This window comes from Eleutherodactylus coqui, chromosome 1 (genome assembly GCF_035609145.1).
Source record: "Eleutherodactylus coqui strain aEleCoq1 chromosome 1, aEleCoq1.hap1, whole genome shotgun sequence".
NCBI classification, from domain to species: Eukaryota; Metazoa; Chordata; class Amphibia; order Anura; family Eleutherodactylidae; genus Eleutherodactylus; species Eleutherodactylus coqui.
This window is the reverse complement of record NC_089837.1, coordinates 370,205,043-370,230,168: the sequence shown is the minus strand read 5'-3', so window position 1 is coordinate 370,230,168 and position 25,126 is coordinate 370,205,043. Positions and strand designations below refer to the sequence as shown.

The 25,126-nt window shown below is 41.9% G+C and overlaps 1 protein-coding gene across 1 annotated transcript; it reads right to left on the bottom strand.

Annotated features, from left to right (window-relative positions):
• Positions 1-464: 464 nt before the first annotated feature.
• LOC136578199 (toll-like receptor 8) lies at positions 465-5,131 on the bottom strand. Its single transcript, XM_066578035.1, has 3 exons — positions 5,123-5,131; positions 3,357-5,023; positions 465-2,853 (listed from the first exon to the last, which is right to left on the bottom strand). Exons 2-3 carry the CDS (start codon positions 5,015-5,017, stop codon positions 1,422-1,424), a joined length of 3,093 nt encoding a protein of 1,030 aa, XP_066434132.1. The 5' UTR covers positions 5,018-5,023; positions 5,123-5,131; the 3' UTR covers positions 465-1,421.
• Positions 5,132-25,126: the final 19,995 nt, after the last annotated feature.

The following is a 25,126-nucleotide window of genomic DNA, read 5'->3' as shown; positions in this document are numbered from 1 at the left end:
ACATACATATATCACACCAAATAAAATCCATACACAGGGCAAAAAGAGCATGTAGTGTAAAAGCAAAATACTTTATTTAATATCACAAAAAGTTTAAGACACATAGAAAAATTTGGAATAAATAATGCAATGTCCATAATATAGGTATGTCTGAAGGTTGGTTACCAAAACATATATATCAGTTATATATATACACATCATAATCAATGGATAGAAAGGTAATTAACATATAAATCCAGTGCAAATAAGCGCTTTCACCATATTCAGCCAACACAAAAGCATACTGAAGCCTAGACATACATCTTGCCTGTTGCTTCTTCCAGTATTGTATATATATACTGCAATATGATAATTGAGTTATATTGTATAAGTAATTAAATATCCAACTGAAAAAACTTATTTTTAAATATATATATATATATATATATATATATATATCTCCAGAAACACGGGATGCAAAACAATTGAATTGTGGACAGGCCGTAGATTCCGGGGGAAAGCAGGAGTTTAAAAAAGAAGACTCCACTGCGTATGTGCGGTGGCACTTGCGCACTTATCTGCAGTGAAGAAGATAGAAGACCCGGATGGGTAAGCAGAAGACATGCAGTGCCATTGGCTGTGGGCAGGGTTGGATTTCACTGCGGGTTCCCGCATGCAGAATCCGATCCGCCCATGGACATGAGGCCTAAAGGCCCATTTAGATGGGACGAATGTTGGGCAAACGATGCCCGAAAATTGTCCCCACATACACTTGCTCCATTGGCTTAACATAGCGGCTGTTCAATACAACTCATCATCCATCGTTTATGCAGCATAAACGATGGATGATGAGCTGATCGCTGATCACTCAGTGTAAATAGCAGCCGTTCAGTACTAAAAGGCCGCTATCTTAAGTCAATGGAGAGGGGCGGGGAGGAGCAAGGGGTGAAATCTCCTGCAGCCTCCCTGCTGTGCGCCAGCGATACTAGCTCCAGTGCAGCAGCACGAGAGCGAGTATGTGCGGGGACGAGTGTCGGGCATCATTCTAAATGGGCCTTAACACACATCAAACTCAAACAGAAAATAATGAAAATTTCCAGTATTTATAGTGTGGTTTCACACATAGTGTTTTTTTGCTTTCTTTTAAACGCTGACTTTTCAATGCCATTTTGTATTTTATTTCACCCTAAAATAATAATAATAAAATATAAAATGCACTACAAACATTGCTTTTTTGTTTTCTGACATATTTCTGGGTGCGTTCTTTTAAAATCAGTAGTATTTTTTTTCCAAAATGCAGCATATTCTAGGTATGGGTATTTTGTCACATTTTTCCCATAGGCTTCTTTATAGGATTTGAAAAATGCCAGAAAAACACATGTTAAAATTGAAGTGAAAAGAAAAGAGACCACAAAAAATGAATTAAAAAAAAAACAAAAAAATCAAGTTGTTACAGGATTAGTATATAAAGTATTGTACCTGCTGCTATTTTCTGTCAATAAAACATTTTGCAGTTTTTGCCAAAATAAATGTTCTGCATGTGGATTTTTAGGCCATTCTAAAATTGAACTTGCACAAATTTTCTTCCTGAGCCTCAGGTACTGGGAATTTTGCAGAACAGGCTGTAGAAGGACTATAACAATTACATCCATATTCTCATCCATCAGTTTTTGCATGGCCAAGTAGAAAGCTGTCTGGAATTTTCCTTTTCTTATGTATTTTTTTGTGAGAACAAATAACGTCTTTTTACTTTGGTTAATACTTTGTGTAATATTGTCAATAACAGCTTTTCCCGGCTCCCAGTCTCTTTCTTCTAAGCAGAGAAGTATGCTCTTATTTCCTTTGTACTCAATCTGGTGACATAATTCATTATAAACCCAGTCAGTAACGGCTGGATCTGTCTCATCATATGTGATGAATGCATCATACGCACATTCTGAAGAACAAACCTTGTAACGTTTGAGCTTTGCCTTGAACCAGTGGCACATATACCACACGTCCCAATAAAACAAATGTTTCACAATCGGTAATGTGGTCATTGTAACAATTACTAGTGATGATATTAGAAACAGCAGCTTTGCTATCTTGTCCAAATTACAGGCATGTATGTCAAAATATACAATTCCTCTCTTCTTCCAGTTTTTCGGTGTGGCACAAGTAACATCAGTGGCCAGCCGTGGGATGGTGACGTTGTTATTGAAGATCCACTGCACAAGGTCAATGATTTCACAGGAACAATCAAATGGGTTTCCTTCTAACCGTAGGACTTTGAAAAATGGTTTTTTTCCTGACAAAAGCTTTGATTTCTTTATTTTACGGATGCGATTGTAACTTAAATCAAGCTCAGTAAGGCTTGTAGGTTCATAAAGAAAACAAGCTGACAGTTTTGAAATAAAGTTATTCGTCAGTAACAGTTTTTGCAGGGATGTTGTATATTTGAACAAGTGAGATTCAATGGCTTTTAACCTATTATGGCGAAGGTCAAGAAGTTCCAGATTTTTAAAGTAACTCAATGTTTCCCCATCCCATATTTTTAATTTATTGTTGTTTAGATAGAGCTGTGTTAGATTTCGGGGGAAATTGGCAACAATTATTTTCGGAAGCTGTTTAAGATTATTGAAAGATATATCTAGGATTTTCAGACTGGAAAAATTCTTAAAAATGTCCTTATAAAGTTGATTCCACTTTGCCCACATGATATTTAAATTGTTCCCTGAAAACCTTAATTCCTCTAATCGACTTTTTGGTAATTTGTATTCAGTTAGAGTAGAAATTTTATTCCAACTTATATTTAATACTTTTAGACTGTGGAGATTACCAATAAAATCAAAATTATGAGTTACGTCATTAACTATAAAGTACTTAGCATTGTAACTTAAAGGGGTTGTCCCGAGGCAGCAAGTGGGTCTGTACACTTCTGCATGGCCATAATAATGCACTTTGTAATGTACATTGTGCATTAATTATGAGCCATGCAGAAGTTATAAAAAGTTTTATACTTACCTGTTCCGTTGCTGGCGTCCTCGTCTCCATGGTGCCGACTAATTTTCGCCCTCCGATGGCCAAATTAGCCGCGCTTGCGCAGTCCGGGTCTTCTGCAGTCTTCTATGGGGCTCCGTGTAGCTCCGTGTAGCTCCGCCCCGTCACGTGCCGATTCCAGCCAATCAGGAGGCTGGAATCGGCAGTGGACCGCACAGAAGCCCTGCGGTCCACGGAGGAAGAGGCCATCTTCAGCGGTGAGTAGAGAAGTCACCGGAGCGCGGGGATTCAGGTAAGCGCTCCGGTGAGCTTTCTTTACCTCCCTGCATCGGGGTTGTCTCGCGCCGAACGGGGGGGGGGGTTGAAAAAAAAAAAAACCCGTTTCGGCGCGGGACAACCCCTTTAAGTCCAATACTTGTAGTCTTGGCAATTCCTGAAACGCACTGGAAGAATCAAAGTCTAATTTATTATAGGACAAATCCAAGTATGTTAGATTAGGCATATGAATAAATTCTTTCCCACTTAAATCTTGATCAATACTATTATGAGACAAATTCAAACACACTATGTCTGATAAGAAATTAAAATTTTCTGCATCAATATAGAACATGACATTGTAGCTAAGATCCAATGTTTTGCCATAGGAAGTACATATGGTCTTGACGATTTGATCAGACCACCTATTTCTATCATATGTGGCACCATTGTTGATGGAACGTCGATGAAGTTTTGGAATGTTTTCAAAATTTTCGCCTTGATCTGCTTTTATAGTAAATGGAGTTATTCTGTTTTCAGACAAGTATATCATTGTTAAATTTGGAAAATCATTAAACACCTTAAAATGAACTTCCTTGATAAAGTTTACTCCAAAATTTAGAACATTCAATGTTTTTATCTTAAGTAATGGAGCAAAGGTCATGTTTGTGATTTTTTTGAAAACATAACCTTGCAAATGTAATTCTTGGAGAGATACTAATTTGGAAAAATTCTCAGACAGACTTAAATTCTGGAAATAAATTCTTATTTCATAGTTGAATGACAAGTCAAGTTTTTGAAGGGAAGGTAAACTAAGTAAAAAATCACCTGATGCCATTTCTTTTACCAGATAATTTTTCTCTAAGTTCAAAAGTCTTAGTTGTTTTAGGTTTTGAAACCAAGCTCTCGGAACAGATTTCAGAGAAGTATTACCAAGGTTAAGCTCCACCAAGTTTTTAAGATACTGAAATGCATTAGGATGTATCTGTAGTGAAGACTGTCCAGGACAGGGTTTGCAGGCATATGGAGCATTAAAACATCTTGGACAATTGCCACTCAAATGAAGAATTTCCAAATTGGTTAGATTCTTGAAATCTTCTTTTCCAATGATCCGTATTATATTGTTTTTCAAATAAAGTGCTTTTAAGGATGGAGGTAGTGCTGGAGGAACATGGTTTAAGTTGTTAGATGATAGAGACAAGGTGGTCAACTCTTCCAAATGCAAAAATGCTCCTTCTTGAATCTCCAGAGTTTCAGAACAGTTATTACCATGGTAACAGTTGTAATCCAGGTATAGTTCCTTCAGGTGTTCTGATTTAGAGAAATTTGCACTGCTGAGTGAGAAAATATTATTGTACTGTAGGGATAGAATATGCAGGGAAATGGGTAGACCATGTGGTATTCTATGCAACTTATTGCTATTGAGGAGCAACTGCTTGAGCTTGATTTGGTTGACAAATGCTTCGTCATCTATGCTTACAATAGCAGCAACTGTGTAGGCATCGTATTGATAGCAGTTAAAGCTTAAATCCACTTTTGTTAAATTAGGCCATTTCTGGAAAGCAGTTTTTGATACTCTATATATACGATTATCAGGCAACAATAGCTCCACAGAGTTACTGGAGTAGTTGATTGGTGATGGAACAGCTTTTAATTTACGTGCCTGACAATCAAAAATCACTGATATGTTATTTTTCTCAATTGTACATGGGTGAGTTCTGTTGTCCAGCATTGCAATACAGGTTCCAAAGGAATAGTAGATTATGAGAAGAACAGATGGTAGACTAAACGGCATGCTGAACATTTTGTACTGCAAGGAATAACAACATATAAAACAAAATCAACATCATGAAATGATAAAATTGGGTTATCTAAAGTAAAACCATGCATTCAAGAAATAGTTACTTACTGTATTGCTTCTGTAGTCTCAGATGACCAGAACAGTTCTGTAATATTGTCTTTAGTGTTTGTTACTTCTAATTTCCCTCTGTATCCCGCCCCAATTTGTTTCATTTCCCCTTTCCAATCCTACAATGTTTATCCATAGTGATATACTGACACCTAAAGGTTTTGCAAACCAATTGTTAATATGAATCAGTGTCCTCCATTACTTATAATTTATAATATTATTGATTTAAGACATGTAAGTATTTCAATCCCTTTTACTTGAACTGTGAGCCACTAACGTTTTGTTACATCTCATGTGCTCTTTGGTACATAACATTAATGGCATGAGACATGCACACAGTATGCCCAAATCATGAATAACCACTAAAGTATACTGTGATCATTTCCTGGCTTAAAGGGGCTGTATCCGAATATATAGGATATTTCCAGCAATCCCATTGAAAATTAATGGAGTTGCAGTACACTTGTGCGACCATCGCTCTATTCAGTCTCCTCCTCAATGCGGAGGGGTTACAATAGGCCCATAGGGAGTAAGACAGAGGGCACATGACCCCCATTCTTGAGATCAGTGGGGGTTGCAGCAATGAGACCCCAGCTGATCAGTTCCAATCTTTGTACGACCCCTTTAAATATTTACATAATAAAGTTGTGTTCAATTCATCATGCCATTCATGTCTTTTAAAAAACTGAACACTTGAAGGAAGGCTTTAGTACCTTTTTGTATGATATCCTGTGGCATTTTGGTCCCGTCCACTGGACCTTTAAACCCAGAATGATAATGGATATGTACTAATGAATTAAATAAATAGATACAGCTTATACTGAATTGTTTCCCCATAATGCAGAGTGGGCCATGGAAAATGGCCTGCCTCTCACAATACGACAACAGAAGCTAGTGAATTTTTTTTCTACAAAGCCTTACCCTCATGGTATGCTGGAAGTTGTCGCCGTTCACTTCTATGCATGTCGCAACACGTTGGCTGATCCTGCCTGCAGCTATTCAATGGTGATCCTGCGGATAGCGTTTATGTTGTTTTCTTTGAGTATGCAGATTATCAGTGTGTTTACACTTTCTGTTTGTAATTTCCCCCACAGGTAGAAATTGCATGTGGATAAGTCCGGGGAATGTAGTGGCCATGACTCCTTGCTCATAGTTTGCTCTTGCATACACACTTCATGAACCTATGACAGTGAGTCGTGGGAGGTGCGGCATGTTGCCCCATCTTGTTGGATAAAGCAGCACATTCTCTCTTTTGGTGTTAGTTGGTCACAGATCTATTCTATCTTGCTTAGATAAACACCAATATGCACTGTAGATTCAAAGAAAATTGGACCCACTATTCATGTTCATGACAGCAAATAACAATTTTCTGGTTGTGCAGTGCTGTTTTGTGAGTCAGGTGAGGATTTTCAGTAGATCAGCACCTCGTATTCTGTGAATTCAGGTGTCCTCATAAATGCAAGCATGCTTCGTCCATCATAAAGCACAGCAATGGGTCTAAACATCCTCTAGCAATCATAGTCAACAACCATGTACAGTAATTTATGCGATTAGCTTTGTCAAGCTCTTTCAGTTCCTTTGCATACATTAAGGCCCTTTTACACGGAACAATTATAATTATCATTCAAAATATTGTTCACTTTTCGTTCGTCATTCATTTTATGCAGGACTAAAAATCATCGTTGGCTCGTTCACTTATCGTTCTGTTTAAATAGTACTCATTAAGTCGTTCTCATTCACTTATACAGCGCATGTGAATGACTGAAAGATTTCTTGAACGAGCGAATTCTGACGTTGTTCGCTCATTCAAACAATAATCGTTTGGTGTACAAGGACTCTTATTCAGTATGGTTTGGGGTTCAGAGGTTTCGGCACTCGCTTACACATCATTTGTGATACACCAACTTGCTGGGACAGTTTCAGAGTTCATTTTCGATCGCTATTCGCAATCCGCTGCTGAATGTCACAAACAACTTTGGACACTGAGACTGACGGAAGCCTCTTCTTCTTCATGTTTGGAACAGACCTGGTTTGGCCTCATTTTTGAAGCAGGGTCTGAATACAACATTTAGCAGGTGATTTTTGTACCTGGGTATTGTCAACAAAGGCCTCTTGCATTTCCGTAATTGATCCACTTCGCACATAGTCTTCCACAATAACTGTTGGCTGTTTCAGGAAGAGCACCCTGGGAAAGATTTATGAAAGCTGCCTAAAAGAAAATGTATCCTTGCTGCCTATACAACCAATCACAGCACAGCTTTCATTTCTTATACTGCTGTGGTAAAATGAAAGCTGTGCTGTAATTGGTTGCTATGGGCAACAAAGACAGATTTTTTTTTACATAGGAGTTTCACTTAAAGAATTATTCCAAGAATTATCATATATCAACTATCCATTTATTATATTTAACCCCTTAAGGACATGGCCTTTTTTCCCATTTTCCATTTTTCCACCCCCTTTTAAAAAATCATAACTATTTTATTTATCCATTGCCGCCATTGTCTGAGGGCTTGTTTTTTGTGGTTCGAGTTGTATTTTTTAATAGTACTATTTAATGTGCCTGTCATGTCTCATCTACCTGACTCTATTCATTGACATGAATAAGCTGTACTGTATCTGCAAGAGTTTGCCCTTTTAGTTTGTCCCTTCTGGTTCTCTGTACCCCCCTGTGTTGCATAACCCCTCCTTTTCCTCCTGCTAGGGAGTTTCCTGTCTATAGCCCACGTGTTAGGGCTCTACTCTGTGCCTTGGCTAATCATCATTCTTTTTACCTACTGCTGAATGTGCATTCTACAAGATTTCTATCTGAATAAACCCTGGAATCTTCTCACATGCCTCTGCAGTCGAGTTGGATGCTGTCTGACAACATATATCTGCTGTGAGTACTGGTTCATAACTACAAGAGAAGTTATCTCAACCGATACGCTTGCAGCCATGTTATTGAGTCAGAATAGTGCCATATAATATACTGAAAAATGTTTAAAAATTCTAAGTGGAGTGAAATGGATATTACTACGATATCAAACATAGTTTTTGGGGTTTTTTTGCTGTACTACTTTAATTTTTTTCAGATTTTTTAAAAATTATTTTCTGTTGCCATCTTCTGACTGCAATAACTTTTTTATTTTTGCCTCAACATAGTTGTGTGAGGGCTCATTTTTTTGCAGTACATCCTGTAGTTTTGAATACACATGACTTTTTGGTCGCATAAATGAATCCTTTAGACCATCTACATGGTGCATAGAGAGATCTATGCCAGGGGACCCGTCTATTCAAGGGGGTGATGTGACCTAGGAGATACAATGGGGATTTGCTAGTCTGGTCAGAGACGCACAATTAAAAGCTACAACTCAAGATTGCTTGGGAATGTGCTAAAGTGGAGAGACGCAAGAAACCAAAGTACTAACAAGCATGGTGTCAACTTGCTTTATTATTACACATACTGTTTGGGTGTAGAGTTCAGATCCCATATTTGTTCTCTGCCCCCTTTTTTTTCCCCTTTTTCTCTCTCTTTCTCTGCCTTCTTCCCTCTCCACCGATCTCCTTTTTCTCTATCCCTCCTCTCTGACCCCCCCTCCCTTCGATACAATACAGGTTGGAAAACTTTGAAAGACAGAGTTTCGGAATTTCAGAGAAATGTTTATTGGTCCTATGTCATGATTCCTTGGAACACAACTAATATTTTAGCTTATCATAAATGCAGGACTAATGTAATTTATATACAAATGGAAGACCTGTATAGCTGGTAAAAGAAAAAAAGCTTTTTCAATAAGAACAAGTTGAATTAAAAAGGGAGTTGAGGTCATTGCAAGATTTTCAACTGATAGGTACTGTATCTGGATATCGTGATGAGAAGGATATAATTCCAGCTGACAATTATAAAATATGGGAGGTTCTTACACCCACACTGATTTGCCTGGAAATTATATATATAAGCAAAAAGCAGTAATTTGGAACATATGTGATATAATAAAACAAAACAAATTTTTTTTTTAAAAAAAGCACATTGTCTGGGGGACAACAAAATGAGCAGAACCGGAATATGTATACATAAGAAGAATATTTGGAGTAAACCATGTGGCATTTTAAGACAGTGATTAAACATAAAGAAACAAATTTAGACTACAGAAACCTAATAGACGCAAAAAGCAATTTACTACAAAAAGAATAAGCCACTTGCAAGATGTAATATGTAAAAGCAACCACTAGATGTCAGTAGGCAGAGATAGTTAGTTATTGTATTTCTGTTTAACCACCAGATGTCACCAGAGGCAAAGACACATGGAGGATCTGTCATGATCCCTGAAGTCAGTAGCATCATACAAGAGTGAACCTGCTATAATATTGTATCTGTAATTTACAAGCTATGGAATCAGCTATTAATCATTATTGTTTTGTAGAATATACTTAGAAAAGAATATTTTAGACCTTAAAGAAAGGCAGAATCATCCGCAACTGATTTTTTTCTCCAATCAACTTCAACTGACAGAACAACTAGGCTCAAGATATAGATCTACTGGATCCCATCTGGATGAGTGAACCATTTACAGTGGATCAATGTAAAAATATGACTGCACTTCTCAATTCCCTATAGAATGGACTGAAAGAGGAAATGAGTCATCAGATCAATATTTTATTTTCAGACATTTATGTGAAAGAAGACATAGAATCAAGTGATCTGAGGACCCTGTGTGTAGAGGGGCGTGGAAAAGAAATGACATGTAGAAAAACAGTGAATTGTAATATTCTTCTCACCCTGATTTTTACCAAATCAATCGGAATTTTGCCACAGGCATCTTCTGACACACAGGTGTCAAACACAAGGCCCGCCACCTCATTTTCTGTGGCCTGCCGGCTGTGCAGTAAGTTCCCTCACTCCTCAGTGCTGCTGTCAGTATGCGATCTTCTATTGGCTTGTTCTGTCTAGTGCAGACAGTAATAGAGGAGTGCCGATAGCAGACTGACAACGGCCGCGGAGGAGGGAAGAACACTGCAGAGAACATGATCTCTGGTGTGAGGAGAGCGATGCTGAGGAGGAGTAGCTGCAGAGTGGGAGCCTGGTCACCGCTGACCTCCTCTCACCGGCTCTCCCTCTGTTTATGGCTGCAGGCCTGGGGAGATATATGTGTAGATTGGTGTGCGTCTGTGTATATGTGTAGAATAGTGTGCGTCTGTGTATATGTGGAGAATGATGTGCGTCTGTGTATATGTGTAGAATGATGTGCGTCTGTGCTATATGTGTAGAATGGTGTGCGTCTGTGCTATATGTGTAGAATGGTGTGCGCCTGTGCATATTCGTGTAGAATGGTGTGCGCCTGTGCTATATGTGTAGAATGGTGTGCGTCTGTGCTATACAGTTAGTCCCCTACTTGCGAACAGGTTCCGTTCCAGGAACCTGTTCGCAAGTCGATTTGTTCGCAAGTCGAACAAATGGTTGTATGGAGTGGGATCACGGGTGGATCCCGCTCCATACAACGTCAGGTGCCGGCTGTTCTTGCAGCGGGCACCCGGCGGCAGCAGTTCCGACAAGCCGCGCCGCTCGTCGGAACTGTTAACACTTTAAATGACGCTCTGTCAGCTGTATTTAAAGTGTTAACAGTTCTGACGAGCGGCGCGGCTCGTCGGAACTGCTGCCGCCGGGTGCCCGCTGTAAGAAACAGCCAGCACCCGACGTTCAGGGGGCCCGTACAGCGTCCCACAATGAGATCGCGGGACACTGTGCAGTTGCTAGGCAGCCGGGGACCTCCTGAAAGGCCCCAGGGCTGCCAATGCAGAGTGCCCATCAAGCGCACGGCTTAATAGGCGCTCTGCATAGACAGCCCTAGGGCCTTCTCCGGCTGCCTAGCAACCACGATCTGACCGGACAGGCTTCTATCAGGCTTGATAGAAGCCTGCCCGGTCCCTGCACAGTATGATGTAATGCCATAGCATCATACTGTGCAGGACAGATAGTTCGTATCTTGCGAAATTCGTAAGTCGAATGTTCGCAAGTAGGGGACTATCTGTATGTGCATAATGGTGTGCGTCTGTGCTATATGTGTAGAATGGTGTGCTTCTGTGCGTATATGTGCAGAATAGTGTGCGTCTGTGTATATATGTGTAGAATGGTGTGCATCTGTGCGTATATGTTTAGAATGGTGTGCGTCTGTGCGTACACGTGCAGAATAGTGTGCGTCTGTGCATATATGTGTAGAATGGTGTGCGTATGTGCTATATGTGTAGAATGGTGTGCTTCTGTGCGTATATGTGCAGAATAGTGTGCGTCTGTGTATATATGTGTAGAATGGTGTGCGTCTGTGCGTATATGTTTAGAATGGTGTGCGTCTGTGCGTATATGTGTAGAATGGTGTGCGTCTGTATGTATATGTGTAGAATGGTGTGCGTCTGTGTATATGTGTAGAATGGTGTGCGTCTGCGTATATGCGTAGAATGGTGTGCGTCTGTACGTATATGTGTAAACTGGTGTGCGTCTGTGCTATATGTGTAGAATAGTGTGCGTCTGTGTATATGTGTAGAATGGTGTGCGTCTGTGTATATGTGTAGAATGATGTGCGTCTGTGCTATATGTGTATAATGGTGTGCGTCTGTACGTATATGTGTAGAATGGTGTGCGCCTGTGCGTATACGTGTAGAATGGTGTGCGTCTGTGCGTATATGTTTAGAATGGTGTGCGTCTGTATGTATATGTGTAGAATGGTGTGCGTCTGTGTATATGTGTAGAATGGTGTGCGTCTGCGTATATGCGTAGAATGGTGTGCGTCTGTACGTATATGTGTAAACTGGTGTGCATCTGTGCTATATGTGTAGAATAGTGTGCGTCTGCGTATATGTGTAGAATGGTGTGCGTCTGTGTATATGTGTAGAATGATGTGCGTCTGTGCTATATGTGTATAATGGTGTGCGTCTGTACGTATATGTGTAGAATGGTGTGCGCCTGTGCGTATACGTGTAGAATGGTGTGCGTCTGTGCTATATGTGCATAATGGTGTGTGTCTGTGCTATATGTGCATAATGGTGTGCGTCTGTACGTATATGTGTAGAATGGAGTGCGTCTGTGCTATATGTGTATAATGGTGTGCGTCTGTACGTATATGTGTAGAATGGTGTGCGTCTGTGCATATATGTGTGGAATGGTGTGCTTCTGTGCGTATATGTGTAGAATGGTGTGCTTCTGTGCGTATATGTGTAGAATAGTGTGTGTCTGTGCGTATATCTGTAGAATGGTGTGCGTCTGTACGTATATGTGTAGAATGGTGTGCGTCTGTGCGTATATGTGTAGAATAGTGTGCGTCTGTGTGTATATGTGTGGAATGGTGTGCTTCTGTGCGTATATGTGTAGAATAGTGTGCTTCTGTGCGTATATGTGTAGAATGGTGTGCGTCTGTATGTATATGTGTAGAATGGTGTGCGTCTGTGTATATGTGTAGAATGGTGTGCGTCTGCGTATATGCGTAGAATGGTGTGCGTCTGTACGTATATGTGTAAACTGGTGTGCGTCTGTGCTATATGTGTAGAATAGTGTGTGTCTGTGTATATGTGTAGAATGGTGTGCGTCTGTGTATATGTGTAGAATGATGTGCGTCTGTGCTATATGTGTAGAATGATGTGCGTCTGTGCTATATGTGTATAATGGTGTGCGTCTGTACGTATATGTGTAGAATGGTGTGCGCCTGTGCGTATACGTGTAGAATGGTGTGTGTCTGTGCTATATGTGCATAATGGTGTGTGTCTGTGCTATATGTGCATAATGGTGTGCGTCTGTACGTATATGTGTAGAATGAAGTGCGTCTGTGCTATATGTGTATAATGGTGTGCGTCTGTGCGTATATGTGTAGAATGGTGTGCGTCTGTGCATATATGTGTGGAATGGTGTGCTTCTGTGCGTATATGTGTAGAATAGTGTGCTTCTGTGCGTATATGTGTAGAATAGTGTGTGTCTGTGCGTATATGTGTAGAATGGTGTGCGTCTGTACGTATATGTGTAGAATGGTGTGCGTCTGTGCGTATATGTTTAAAATGGTGTGCGTCTGTGCGTATATGTGTAGAATGGTGTGCGTCTGTGTGTATATGTGTGGAATGGTGTGCTTCTGTGCGTATATGTGTAGAATAGTGTGCTTCTGTGCGTATATGTGTAGAATAGTGTGCATCTGTGCGTATATGTGTAGAATGGTGTGCGTCTGTGCGTATATGTGTAGAATGGTGTGCGTCTGTATGTATATGTGTAGAATGGTGTGCGTCTGTGTATATGTGTAGAATGGTGTGCGTCTGCGTATATGTGTAGAATAGTGTGCGTCTGTGTATATGTGTAGAATGGTGTGCGTCTGTGTATATGTGTAGAATGATGTGCGTCTGTGCTATATGTGTATAATGGTGTGCGTCTGTATGTATATGTGTAGAATGGTGTGCGTCTGTGCGTATACGTGTAGAATGGTGTGCGTCTGTGCTATATGTGCATAATGGTGTGCGTCTGTGCTATATGTGCATAATGGTGTGCGTCTGTGCTATATGTGTAGAATGGTGTGCGTCTGTGCGTCTATGTGTAGAATGGTGTGCGTCTGTGCGTATATGTGTGGAATGGTGTGCGTCTGTGCTATATGTGTAGAATGGTGTGCTTCTGTGCGTATATGTGCAGAATAGTGTGCGTCTGTGTATATATGTGTAGAATGGTGTGCGTCTGTGCGTATATGTGTAGAATGGTGTGCGTCTGTGCGTATATGTGTAGAATGGTGTGCGTCTGTGCGTATATGTTTAGAATGGTGTGCGTCTGTGCGTATATGTGTAGAATGGTGTGCGTCTGTATGTATATGTGTAGAATGGTGTGCGTCTGTGTATATGTGTAGAATGGTGTGCGTCTGTGTATATGTGTAGAATAGTGTGCGTCTGTGTATATTTGTAGAATGGTGTGCGTCTGTGTATATGTGTAGAATGATGTGCGTCTGTGCTATATGTGTATAATTGTGTGCGTCCGTACGTATATGTGTACAATGGTGTGCGCCTCTGCGTATACGTGTAGAATGGTGTGCATCTGTGCTATATGTGCATAATGGTGTATGTCTGTGCTATATGTGCATAATGGTGTGCGTCTGTACGTATATGTGTAGAATGGTGTGCGTCTGTGCTATGTGTGTATAATGGTGTGCGTCTGTGCGTATATGTGTAGAATGGTGTGCGTCTGTGCATATATGTGTGGAATGGTGTGCTTCTGTGCGTATATGTGTAGAATAGTGTGCTTCTATGCCTATATGTGTAGAATAGTGTGTGTCTGTGCGTATATGTGTAGAATGGTGTGCGTCTGTACGTATATGTGTAGAATGGTGTGCGTCTGTGCGTATATGTGTAGAATGGTGTGCGTCTGTGCGTATATGTGTGGAATGGTGTGCTTCTGTGCGTATATGTGTAGAATAGTTTGCTTCTGTGCGTATATGTGTAGAATAGTGTGTGTCTGTGCATATATGTGTAGAATGGTGTACGTCTGTGCGTATATGTGTAGAATGGTGTGCGTCTGTGCGTATATGTGTGGAATGGTGTGCTTCTGTTCGTATATGTGTAGAATAGTGTGCTTCTGTGCGTATATGTGTAGAATAGTGTGTGTCTGTGCGTATATGTGTAGAATGGTGTGCGTCTGTACGTATATGTGTAGAATGGTGTGCGTATATGTTTAGAATGGTGTGCGTCTGTGCGTATATGTGTAGAATGGGGTGCGTCTGTATGTATATGTGTAGAATGGTGTGCATCTGCGTATATGTGTAGAATGGTGTGCGTCTGTGCTATATGTGTAGAATGGTGTGCGTCTGTATGTATATGTGTCGAATGGTGTGCGTCTGTGCGTATATGTGTAGAATGGTGTGCGTCTGTACGTATATGTGTAGAATGGTGTGCGTCTGTGCTCTATGTGTAGAATGGTGTGCGTCTGTGCTATATGTGTAGAATGGTGTGCGTCTGTGTGTAAATGTGTAGAATGGTGTGCGTCTGTGCGTATATGTGTAGAATGGTGTGCGTCTGTATGTATATGTGTAGAATGGTGTGCGTCTGTGCTATATGTGTAGAATGGTGTGCTTCTGTGCGTAAATGTGTAGAATGGTGTGCGCCTGTGCGTATATGTGTAGAATGGTGTGCGTCTGTATGTATATGTGTAGAATGGTGTGTGTCTGTACGTATATGTGTAGAATGGTGTGCGTCTGTGCTATATGTGTAGAATGGTGTGCGTCTGTGCGTAAATGTGTAGAATGGTGTGCGCCTGTGCGTATATGTGTAGAATGGTGTGCGTCTGTGCTGTATGTGTAGAATGGTGTGCGTCTGTGCGTAAATGTGTAGAATGGTGTGCGCCTGTGCGTATATGTGTAGAATGGTGTGCGTTTGTATGTATATGTGTAGAATTGTGTGCGTCTGTGCTATACGTGTAGAATGGTGTGCGTCTGTGCTATATGTGTAGAATGGTGTGCGTCTGTGTATATGTGTAGAATGATGTGCGTCTGTAAGTATATGTGTAGAATAGCGTGCGTCTGTGCGTATGCGTGTAGAATGGTGTGCGTATACGAGTAGAATGGTGTGTGTATACGTGTAGAATGGTGTGCGTCTGCATATACGTGTAGAATTGTGTGCGTCTCTGCGTATACGTGTACAATGGTGTGCATCTGTGCATATACGTGTAGAATGGTGTGCGTCTGTGCATATACGTCTATAATGGTGTGCCTCTGTGCGTATATGTGTAGAATGGTGTGCGTCTGTGCGTATACGTGTAGAATGGTGTGCGTCTGCGTATACGCACCAGTACCACATTACTCATAGTACTAGGCTCCCTGTATGAAGAAGAGAGGCCTCTGGGCCCTGGTGCAACTGCATCCCTTATAGTTACGGCAGTATATATATATATATATATATATATATACATATATATAATAATAATTAATACTATATATATAAATAATAGTAATGAGGAGGAGGAAGGCAAATGGCAGCCTAAAATGACTATATATACAGCATATATCCATTTCAGGCTCTTATTTGTCTGTCTCATCATTGCTATTTCTGTAGCACTGAGCAGCATATTTGACCACATTAAGACCCCTCTCCACCGTGTTTGGGTTAGTTAGCAATGCAGATGTTGCAGTTGTTCTCATTTACCTAATGATAAGTAATGTCATATGATCCACATGTATTAGATATAATCTTCAGCTTCATGGGGTAGTTACCATAGTCTCTGCATGACACTGTTTTATATTCCCCATGTTCTAATTTCTTATGGATTTTTTAATGGACTGATCAATGAACACTACTTGTCCTTGTTTGTACAGTGACGAACTCTTATCATGCTAAATGAGAATACCACCTCAATCTGTCACTGCTACTCTTGTAAAATAAAGCTGAGATCTATCCTCTAATGGTAGCAAATGGACCCTATTGACTATAATGGGGTTGGTAGGTCTTACATCATGCTGCCTTGCATTTTCCTGGATGAAATAACGCAGTATGCAGCACTATTTTACCTGAGATTTGTCACCGAATCTGCACTGGAAACTCTGAATGGAGCTTCTTGCATAGATATGAACATAGCCTAAAGTAGTAATAATGTCTGAAGAAATCTACGACATAGTGGGAATAACAGAGGCCTGGTTGGATGAAAGCTGTGCCTGGGAGGTGAACTTACAGGGTTGGTTACAGTCTGTTCAGAAGAGATCGTAAAAAACGTAAGGTGGAAGGGGTTTGTCTTTATTTAAAACCCTATTAAAGTCTTATTTCACATGGGCGACATCTGTGTTATATGCGATACCGCTGCGTTTTCTCGCGGCGATATCACAAACAACCTTGTAGCGCTCTTTTGCCAGGATTTACGGGGGGGACGGGGGGGGGGGGGCTTAAAATATAAGCACTAACCAGAAAATAAGCCGTATCTGCCTTTAAAAAAAAAAAAAAAAAAAACAATAAATCACCTATCAGGCTCTGTCCACTCTGGCACATTTCTTCTCCGCAGGTCCCCAGCACACTTGCTTGTAGTTTTCAGCCAACTCTTTCTGGTCAGAGGTTCAAAAACCCTGCCTCAAGGAAGTGCTGGCTGTGATTGGTTCTTGAGCGCCGCAGCTCAGCCAATCCCTGCAGCAATCAATGAACCAATCACAGCCATTGCATTGAATGGCTGTGATTTGGCTCATTGAGCACTGCAGTGATTGGCTGAGCCACAGCACTCGAGAACCAATCACAGCCAGCACTTCCTTGAGGCTGGGTTTTTGAACTCCTGACTAGGAAGCACTGGCTAAAGACTAAAAAAAACTGTGTCAGAGCTGCAGGGGAGACCCGCAGCGGAGCAGACAGTGCCTGATAGGTGGTGTATTGGGGTTTTTTCTATGGAGCTATGGGTTATGTTTAAAGGAAACATCGCATTTTCGTGCGATGCAACCTAAAGGGAGGCTCCATAAGTAAACACTGGCTACAAAACATAGCAAATCGCGGCAATATTCAGCATGCTGCAATTTTTTTTCTCGCAATATAGCAGCCTACAAAACATCGCTAATGTGAAGGAACCCACTGAAAACATGGGCTTCACATACATGCAATTTGTTGCAATGTCGCATCGCAAGAAATTTGTGCACTTTTGTCGCCTGTGTGAAAGCGGCCAAAAGCCCACATTACAGGAAGGTATATGGGCCGGGGATGAACATGTGGAGTCTCTATGGGTGGAAATACATGGAGAGAAAAACAACTATAAAATCCTTATAGGTTTTTTTTTATAGATCACTAAACATAGCAGAAGCTACTGAAAATCTATTATTTAAGCAAATAGATGAAGCAGCAAATCACAATGAGGTAATTATTATGGGGGACTTTAAGTATCCAGATATAAACTGGGAAGCTGAAATCTGCGGATCTGATAAAAGTAACAACTTTCTGTCAATAACTAAAAATAATTACCTTACCCACCTTGTACAAGACCCAACTAGAGGGACGGCCATTTTGGTTTTAATATTAACTAACAGGCCTGACAGAATAAAAGTGGTGCATATTGGGGGGCACCTGGGAAATAATAATATATTATATTTCAACTTGTCTTTCAAGAAAGTTTTATAGGAGAGCTACGAAAATAAACTTTAGGAAGGACACGTTCGAACAGCTCAGTGAGGCCCTTAAACTTATTGACTGGGATAATGTCTTCAAAAATAAGAGTACAAACACTGAATGGAAAATGTTTAAAAACATCCTACTGTGTTTCCCCCAAAATAGGTCCTACCCCGATAGTAAGACCTATCGGGTTTTCAGGGAGGCTTAAAATATAAGGACCCCCCCCCCCCCCGAAAATAGAACCTAGCTAAAGCCCCCTCCCCCCCAAAAAAATCAATACTCACCTGGTCCGCGGCGTCCCGATGCCTCCTGATGGTCTCTGGCGGCGGCACTGGGGTAAACTTCGTCCTCCTCGTCTCACAGCTGAGCTTCTGCTGGTGTCGCAACTTTGAATACCCCGCTTCCAGCAAAGCAAGCTTTGGGATTGGCTAATCGAGTGCCAGCAGCCAATCACAGATGATGCTTGGTGAGCCAATCACAGCCATTCAGTGAATGACATCACTGAATGGCTGTGATTGGCTCATCGAGCGCCGGCTGTGATTGGCTGTTGGTGTTCGATTAGCCAATCACAGCGCTCACTTTGCTGGAGGTGGGGTATTCAAAACCCCGTCACCAGCAGAAGCTCAGCTGTGAGACGAGGAGAACGAAGTTTACCATAACGCCGTCGCCGGAGACCATCGGAACGCCCCGGGCCTGATGAGTATAAGGTCCACCCCCTTCCTGAAAATAAGACACTGTACCCTTTTTAGGGCAAAAATTAATATAAGAGAGTGTCTTATTTTTGGGGAAACACGGTAATTACTTACTGTGAGATGTTCATACCTTACAGGAATAAAAGGGTTAGTAATACGAGGTTCGATAAAGATGTAAATGGGACAATAAACAGCAAAAAAAGCGTTTAGACTACTAAAACAAGAAGGCAGCGAAGAAGCAGTAAAAACCTATAAGGGAAAAAAAAATGTAAAATTCAGATAAAAGCAGGAAAGATAAGGACAGAGAGACTTATTGATAAAAAGAGTAAAGCTAACCATAAAACTGTTCAACTATATGAATAGTTAATACTGAAAGTGTTGGCCCTTTAATAAATAATGTATGAGAAATTGCAGAGGGTGATGAGGAGAAAGCAAATCTATTAAATATTTTTTTCTCCAGTGTATTCTCAGAGGAAAAGGTAATATCAGATGAGATGCAGAGTGATTATGTAAACTTTCCACTAAATGCCACCAGATTAACTCAGGAAGATGTGCAGAACTGTCTTAAAAAAGATTAAAATAGACAAATCACCAGGTCCTGATGGGGTACACCCAGGGAATTAAGCAATGTGATACACTAACCCTTGTTTCTTATATTTAAATATAGTAATGGAGTCTGTTCCATTGGATTGGAGCATAGCCAATGTGGTGCCGATATTCATAAAAGGGTCAAAAAGTGAACCTGGCAGCTACAGGCTGGTAAGTCTTACTTCCATTGTGGGCAAATTTTTTGAATAGTTTCTAAGAGATGTTATCCTGGAGTACCTCAAGAAAAATAGCTGTAAAACTCTGTATCAGCATTGATTTGTGATAGATCGCGACTAGAGATGAGCGAACGTACTCGGATAAGCACTACTCGTCCGAGTAATGTGCTATATCCGAGTACCGCTGTACTCGTCTTGAAAGATTCGGGGCGCTCCGCTGCTGACAGGTCAGTCGCAGCGGGGAGCGGGGCAGAGCGGGCGGGAGAGAAGGAGAGAAACATCTCCCCTCTGTTCCTCCCCGCTCTCCCCTGCAGCTCCCCGCTCCGCAGCGCGTCCCGAATCTTTCAGGACGAGCGGAGAGGTACTCGGATAAAGCACATTACTCGGACGAGTAGTACTTATCCGAGTACGTTCGCTCATCTCTAATCGCGACTGTCAAACCAACCTGATTGGCTTCTACAATGAGGTAAGTTCTAGACAGTATCGGGGAGAGTTACTGGATCTTGTGTATCTGGACTTTAATACTATGCTTCATAAAAGGTTGCTATATAATGAGAATGCTTGGTCTGGGTGAGAATGTGTGTAAGTTGATTAGTAACTAACTCAGTGATAGAATGCAGAGAGTGGTTATAAATGCTACATACTCCAATTAGGTCACCGTTATTAGTGGGGTACCACAAGGGTTGGTTTTGGGCCCTATTCTTTTTAATATATTTATTAATAACCTGCTAAAATGATTGCATCTTAAAATATCAATATTTGCAGATGACACAAAACTATGTAAAGAAATTTACACAAAAGAGGACGCAAGGTGGTTTCAAGAGCATCTGGATAGGTTGAGCGCTTGGGCAGAAAAGTGGCAAATGAGGGTTAACACTGATAAATGTAAGGCTATGTACATGAATAGGGGTAATACATGTCCTCATTACACACTAAATGGAAAACCACTGGGTAACACTGACATGGAAAAGGATTTGGGGATTTTGGTTAACTGTAAGCTTAACTGAAGCAACCAATGTCAGACAGCATCTGCCAAGGCAAATAGGATCATGGTGTGCATCAAAAAACGTCTAGGGGCACGTGATGAGAACATTGTTCTAACTCTTTACAAGTCACTATTCAGGCCACACATGAAATATTGTGGACAGTTTTGGGCACCGGTATTCAAGGAGGCAAAGTATGTATGAGAGCAGCACTCCAGGGGTTAAATAAAAGAATAAATCTTTATTGTGCCCACACGACGTTTCAACCCTCCATCCAAGGGTCTTTATCAAGTTCTAAATAACATACACAGACTCCAACATTAAATAGCCCCCAAAGCTCCACCTACACCAATCATAGACATACATAATATAATCTATGTTGCACCTGGCTATAATTGACTGTTTCACCCAATGACATGTGATCTGTTTTAAGTATAACATGTGTTGTTGTCTATGATTGGTGTAGGTGGAGCTTTGGGGGCTATTTAATGTTGGAGTCTGTGTATGTTATTTAGAACTTGATAAAGACCCTTGGATGGAGGGTTGAAACGTCACGTGGGCACAATAAAGATTTATTCTTTTATTTAACCCCTGGAGTGCTGCTCTCATACATACTTTGCTGCTGAAATTGTGATCCAGGATCCAGGATCTTTGATGAGCGTGCACCAGCTGGTGAGGACTGTCTTCCCTGCATATTTGAAGGTGAAGTGTGTGCTGTGATCAGTGTTATATATTGGTATTCAAGGAGGCCATATCAGAGCTTTTGCGGGTACAAAGGCGGGCAACTAAAATAATAAACGCAACTGATGGTGTTACAATTGTGTGGGCAAATTAAGGACGGGGCTCACATGATCGGGACCAAAGGGTAGTACACACAGGTTTTCAGACAACTGGTCCTGTGCTACAGGGAGAATGACATGGCCCTACCTAAGCGGGGACATCGCCCTGATAAAGGTCGGCCCAGAGGTCTTCGGATCTGGGCCCTAGCTACTCCTAGGAACCACGCCACCAGAACAGAACACATACACATGCCACATGACAGGGACAGAACAACAGAACACACAGATCCAGAATACACCGCATACAACAGCCAAAATGCAAACACTAATAGCAGATATTAAAGCTGAATATAAATACCAGGTATTAGTTGACATGTTGATCATAACGTGGAGGCTAGCAGGCCACTTCACGGCTCCTGGCTATACCGCTAGTCCCTACACAAACCAGGAGTCCAGTGGCAGTTGACACAGTTCACACCGCAAGCTGCAGACACCACACATAGAACCTGTTTACACCACAAACAGAGACAGAATGAGCACAGAACAGGACTGCTCACACCAGACTACAACAGGTAGTACATACAACATGGACTCAACCCAGAGCTCACATGTACACAGAAGAAACTCCACAGCCAGTCTAAGTGTCCTCATACCAGGGGAATAGACAGTCAGCGACCGTGCTGACATAGGGAACTGTGTCAGGGATCCACCAATTGACACATCAGACAAGACATAAGACGTTCAGAGGCCGCACCTGTCAGGGAAGGGAAGAGGGATCTGCATATGATACAGACAAGGACTACAGGTATCCAAACCGTCTTTAGGGAAGCAGAGAGACATAACAGACCAACATGCAAACACAGATCTGAGTGGGAACAAAATGGAGATATCCAAACAGTACAAACACCAGCATCAGCTACTGACAGGAGCTGGGTTTATATGTGCTGCAGACTAAAAGAGATTGGCTGCTGGGGAATACCACACCCAGCCAGCTCAATTAACCCTCACCTGTGGAGCTGTGCTGCTAGGAACCTTAGTACTACAAATCCCAGCAGCACACATAACAGATGGACTACAATATCCAGAGACGTTATCAAAATTGGGATTATTTAGTTTAGAAAAAAGACTGCTGATGGGCGACCTAATAAGTATGTATAAATATATCAGGGGACAATACAGAGATCTCTCCCATGATCTGTTTATATCCAGAACTGTGACTGTACCAAGGGGGCATCCTTTACATCTAGAGGAAAGAAGGTTTCTACACCAACATAGAAGGTGGTTCTTTACTGTAAGAGCAGTGAGACTATGGAACTCTCTGCCTGAGGATGTGGTGATGGCAAATTCAAATTCAATAAAAGAGTTCAAGAGGGGCCTGGATGTTTTTATTGAGTAATACAATAATATTTGTTATAATCATTAATAACTTCAAAAGGGTTATTAATCCAGGGATTATTCCCATTGCCAGATTAGAGTCAAGAAGGAATTTTTTCCCCTTAAATGGGGAAAATTGGCTTCTACCTCATTGCTTGCCTTCCTCTAGGTCAACATTGAGGGGGGGAATTGGCTGAATTAGATGAACATACGTCTTTTTTAAGCCTCACGTACTATATTACTATGCTGACTTATTAAAAGGAGAACACAAAATGCAACAACTAAGGGAGTGTTCACAGGGCATCATTTTCTATGCAATGAACCGGAACCCCAAACAGAGCCCAAACTTGCATTAGTGAAACATACACCACTTTGGTTAAAAGGATCGAGGAGTGTATCCCATTATTTTCAATGGGTAAACCTTGCATCACATTGCACTCACGTGCCCTTCACAGCCTGCACTATGCTGTACTGGCCCCATTAAAAAAAAACAATGGGTGATGCACTGTGAGTAGAGATGAGCGAACACCAAAATGTTCGGGTGTTCGTTATTCGAAACGAACTTCCCGCGATGTTCGAGGGTTCGTTTCGAATAACGAACCCCATTGAAGTCAATGGGCGACCAGAGCATTTTTGTATTTCGCCGATGCTCGCTAAGGTTTTTATGTGTGAAAATCTGGGCAATTCAAGAAAGTGATGGGAACGACACAGCAACGGATAGGGCAGGCGAGGGGCTACATGTTGGGCTGCATCTCAAGTTCCCAGGTCCCACTATTAAGCCACAATAGCGGCAAGAGTGGCCCCCCCCCCTCCCAACAACTTTTACTTCTGAAAAGCCCTCATTAGCAATGCATACCTTAGCTAAGCACCACACTACCTCCAACAAAGCACAATCACTGCCTGCATGACACTCCACTGACACTTCTCCTGGGTTACATGCTGCCCAACCGCCCCCCCCTCCCCCCCACAGCGCACACCAAAGTGTCCCTGCCCAGCCTTCAGCTGCCCTCATGCCACACCACGCTCATGTCTATTTAGAATTGCGTCTGCCATGACGAGAGACCGCAGGCACACACTGCAGAGGTTGGCACGGCTAGGCAGCGACCCTCTTTAAAAGTGGCGGGACGATAGCCCACAATGCTGTACAGAAGCAATGAGAAATATAATCCTGTGCCACCGCCATCAGGAGCTGCACACGTGGGCATAGCAATGGGGAACCTATGTGCCACACACTATTCATTCTGTCAAGGTGTCTGCATGCCCCAGTCAGACCGCGGTTTTTAATTCATAGACACAGGCAGGTACAACTCCCTATTGTGAAGTCCCTGTGGACCCACAGCATGGGTGGCTCCCTGGAACCCACCGGCGGTACACAGAAATATCCCATTGCATTGCCCAACACAGCTGAGGTAGTAATGTCGTGCTTAATGCAGGTGGGCTTCGGCCCACACTGCATGCCCCAGTCTGACTGGGGTCCTTTTCAAGTGTACAGATGTAGTAAAAACTCCGTGTGCACCTACAGCATGGGTGGGTGCCAGGAAGCCACCGGCGGTACATAGAAATATCCCATTGCATTGCCCAACACAGCTGAGGTAACGTCAGCTGTAATGCAGGTGGGCTAAAAATTCATTTGATTACACTGTAGGCGAGGGCCCACAAAAATTGCTGTATCAACAGTACTAATGTACATCAGAAAAATTGGCCATGGCCAGCCAAGAGGGCAGGTGAAACCCATTAATCGCTTTGGTTAATGTGGCTTAAGTGGTAACTAGGCCTGGAGGCAGCCCAGTGTAACGAAAAATTGGTTCAAGTTAAAGTTCCAAGGCTTTTAAGTGCATTGAAACTTTTAAAAATTGTTCAGAAAAATTATTTGAGTGAGCCTTGTGGCCCTAAGAAAAATTGCCCGTTCAGCGTGATTACGTGAGGTTTCAGGAGGAGGAGCAGGAGGAGGAGGAGGAATATTAGACACAGATTGATGAAGCATAAATGTCCCCGTTTTGGATGGTGAGAGAGAACGTAGCTTCCATCCGCGGGTGCAGCCTACGTATTGCTTACGTATCGCTGCTGTCCGCTGGTGGAGAAGAGAAGTCTGGGGAAATCCAGGCTTTGTTCATCTTGATGAGTGTTAGCCTGTCGGCACTGTCGGTTAACAAGCGGCTACGCTTATCTGTGATGATTCCCCCAGCCGCACTAAACACCCTCTCCGACAAGACGCTAGCCGCAGGACAAGCAAGCACCTCCAGGGCATACAGCGCTAGTTCAGGCCACGTGTCCAGCTTCGACACCCAGTAGTTGTAGGTGGCAGAGGCGTCACGGAGGACGGTCGTGCGATCGGCTACGTACTCCCTCACCATGCTTT

What these genes read in the sequence shown, in the direction of transcription:
- LOC136578199 (XM_066578035.1), bottom strand. Translation starts at nt 5,017, where the DNA reads ATGTTCAGCATGCCGTTTAGTCTACCATCTGTTCTTCTCATAATCTAC. An exon ending in CAAGTATTGGACTTAAAGGG is followed by an intron (nt 2,854 to 3,356) that starts GTTGTCCCGCGC and finishes AACCCCTTTAAG; the next exon opens with TTACAATGCTAAGTACTTTA.